We start from the raw sequence: 2,755 nt of genomic DNA, 5'->3' as shown, positions 1-2,755 counted from the left end.
TGATTTTTAATTTTGGTCTTGTTTCACTATTTACTTTGGACAGGAATGTTGTTTATAAGGAGCAAGCAAGGTTGAATCAGAGTGCTTGCAATGCTCTTATCTCGAAATCTCAGAATTTATGCCATAAAATTTATGCCTTATGAAGTTACTTTTGCAACATCTGGTGTAATTGCAACATCTGATGTAATTGCTAGTTACATTATTGTTAATAAAAAATTACACACTAAAATATTATAACTCATTTATATAATTTATTTATTGAAATATTATCTTTACAAATTTTTAATTAAAAAAAACAAAAACAACACATTATTTCTTCTTTATTGTGAAAAAACATGAGTGGCAGTACAGGTATGAATAATTCCTTTCAGGGACGGAAGCGCGTCCAGTGAGCGAACATCACCACTTATCGCAATACTCATTTTATTTATTTATTTATCTATCAGTAGACGGTAGACTCTGTGCTGACCATAACATAGAACACGAAACAGTAGTAGTCGATGTGATGATTTGGTAGCGTAGAGATTAAGTTGGTAGCGTAGAGATTAAGTTCCGAAGGGCTTCTGGTTTTTGCACTCGAGGTTGGATCCCACGTCCACGCCCAGCATGTTGCAGTATCTCTGATAGAACCCGATGCGCCCCTGCTGCACGTCGCTTATTGTGCCTGTGCCGCATTCCGGCCCACCGTTTATGATGTCCGTCACCATTCCATATCCCGCCACTCTGCCAGCAGCGGTATCGGTGGCTGACGGACTCCATCTTCCCAATATCACGTCGTGGCACGAAGGCTTCGGAGACTGCGCCGTCATCCAGAACCAAACCGCCGTTTTAAACGATATCGTGGCATCGGTCACCACGAGATCCGGATTGTTTATGAGATCGTAACCTAATGCATCCCCCGCAGCTTTATAGTTGTAGTCCCTACTCACACACCAGTAAATGTATTAGGCTTGAAATTCATTCGTTTTATTTTGCATTTGTATTTGTAGAATTCGAAGCGGATTAACAAAACTTAGATATAGAAATATTACCCTGTTAGCTGAATAGGTCCTCGTCCGTGGTATCTGTTTCCGCTATTCACCTGATCTTTGAAGCAGTAACCCCACGCATATGGGCCGTCTGGGGCCGTTGCCCACCCGCCTGTGGAAACCCATATATCCTAATCCGATTAATAACAATAAGGCATGGCAGGGAGACAGAAGAGTTAGTGGAGGCTAAATTAATAATACCTGTGGTTTCCTGCGAAGTTTGACCAAAGAAAGCCGCGAGCTCTCTTTTGCGGCTCTCTAGATCGCCGTTGTTGCCGAAGTCCGGGAAACTATTAGCTGCCGCAGTGAAGGCGGTGTAGGTGTAGAAACCTTTTGCCGGGCATGCGGCGTCGTTTCTGTGCTTCAGAAATTGATTGAAGACATCTTCACTTATGATGGATGCGACTCCCTGTTGTGCAGAAACATAACAACACAAAGAACTCATTATCGCCACTGCGGTGAGGGCCAATAGCAACCTCATGATCGACATCATTCTCCCCATATTCGTGTACGCCATCTTTATGCTGCTAACCCAAATTCTGGTGATGATCCCAGGCTACAAACCCCTCGTTTTATAGCAACATTTCTGCCGGAGTAAAATACCGCGTCATGGGGCCGGGGGTGAAACTTTCTACCACTGCGTGGGGTTCACGGTGGAATATGGTGTTTTTTATAGTCGAACCTACAACCACCACCATTCATAGCGATATTTCTGCGAAGGTAGAAGGTAATTAACGGGTTACGCGGGTCCACGATTTCGATGGGCATTATAGGTGCCCCTCTCCTATTCTTCATCATCTTTCTTCGCTTCTTCCTCGCCTCGAGAAGGCTCCACTTTTACTTTGGAGGGCAGACTTTAATTTTGACCTTTTCACACATACAACAATATGGAAACTATTTTATTTTTTTCAAGAAACTTATCGGTTTTGGTCTTTTCAAACTTATGTCAATTAAATTGATTTTACGGGAATAAACTACTGCTTTCTGTCCGAGTACAGATTAATTTTTTTGACGTTTAGACTACGCTACATTACGGTTATGTAAGAATATCATACACATGGAAGAATCCATTCCACTTTAAGTTGCAAGAAGTGCTCATGGTCGCGGCACACCGTGGTCAACCAAGAAATAGATAGCCTGCGTTGTCTTTAATGGGATGGTACAGTGGTGTACATCTTAACCGTTCATTGTATATCCATTATTCTGCAAAATCAATCCTAAGTAGCAAAGGTTTAAAGGTAATTTTATGGTGGTGATTGGGACCGGCATCTCTTATATCTTAATGATTATAACTTGGGTAGTGTCTTCTCTGTGCTCTAGTATTGTGTTTGTGTTTGGTTGTGTTATTGTACTACCTTATAACGGTTGTGCTTGTGTTTTCCACTATGTAGGGGTTTTGTAGGCAAAGGTTTTTCTTGTTCTTGATAACTGGCTAATTTGCTTAGTAGTGTTTCTGTTCGATAGGCGATCTTTTCACATCTATAATTTTGGGACTTAATTCTTTCGTTTATATCTATATTTTATTGGCCACAACCCTTAATGTTGGCGAGGTTGATTATTTTAGGTGTCGAATATTGGAAGAACTTAGTGCACATTTTTCAAAGAGTTAACACTTTTTAAGGGATGGTGGGCAATGGAGTGTATTGTATTGTGGTATTTTATTGGTGGTGTTGTGTAGGTTTTATGTATGAAGTGTTTTATTTTTGTGTAATATGGTTGTGTTTTTC

At 40.8% G+C, this 2,755-nt stretch overlaps 1 protein-coding gene across 1 annotated transcript; it reads right to left on the bottom strand.

The window, feature by feature from the left end:
* Nucleotides 1–369: 369 nt before the first annotated feature.
* LOC149188528 (endochitinase-like) lies at nucleotides 370–1,651 on the bottom strand. The gene is made up of 3 exons (XM_089413038.1): nucleotides 1,230–1,651; nucleotides 1,032–1,140; nucleotides 370–921 (listed from the first exon to the last, which is right to left on the bottom strand). Exons 1-3 carry the CDS (start codon nucleotides 1,543–1,545, stop codon nucleotides 546–548), a joined length of 801 nt encoding a protein of 266 aa, XP_089269164.1. The 5' UTR covers nucleotides 1,546–1,651; the 3' UTR covers nucleotides 370–545.
* Nucleotides 1,652–2,755: the final 1,104 nt, after the last annotated feature.

The sequence above is a fragment of the Pinus tabuliformis genome, chromosome 3_1 (genome assembly GCF_031772625.1).
Source record: "Pinus tabuliformis cultivar Carrire ecotype Pingquan chromosome 3_1, CPIR1, whole genome shotgun sequence".
NCBI classification, from domain to species: domain Eukaryota; kingdom Viridiplantae; phylum Streptophyta; class Pinopsida; order Pinales; family Pinaceae; genus Pinus; species Pinus tabuliformis.
This window is presented reverse-complemented; position numbering and strand designations above follow the sequence as displayed.

Bases quoted from the DNA above. Each gene is read 5' to 3' on its own strand.
- LOC149188528 (XM_089413038.1), bottom strand. From the start codon at position 1,545: ATGGCGTACACGAATATGGGGAGAATGATGTCGATCATGAGGTTGCTA. The intron at 1,141-1,229 runs GTATTATTAATT...GGGTTTCCACAG, and splicing joins AACTTCGCAGGAAACCACAG to GCGGGTGGGCAACGGCCCCA. The intron at 922-1,031 runs GTAATATTTCTA...GTGTGTGAGTAG, and splicing joins GGACCTATTCAGCTAACAGG to GGACTACAACTATAAAGCTG.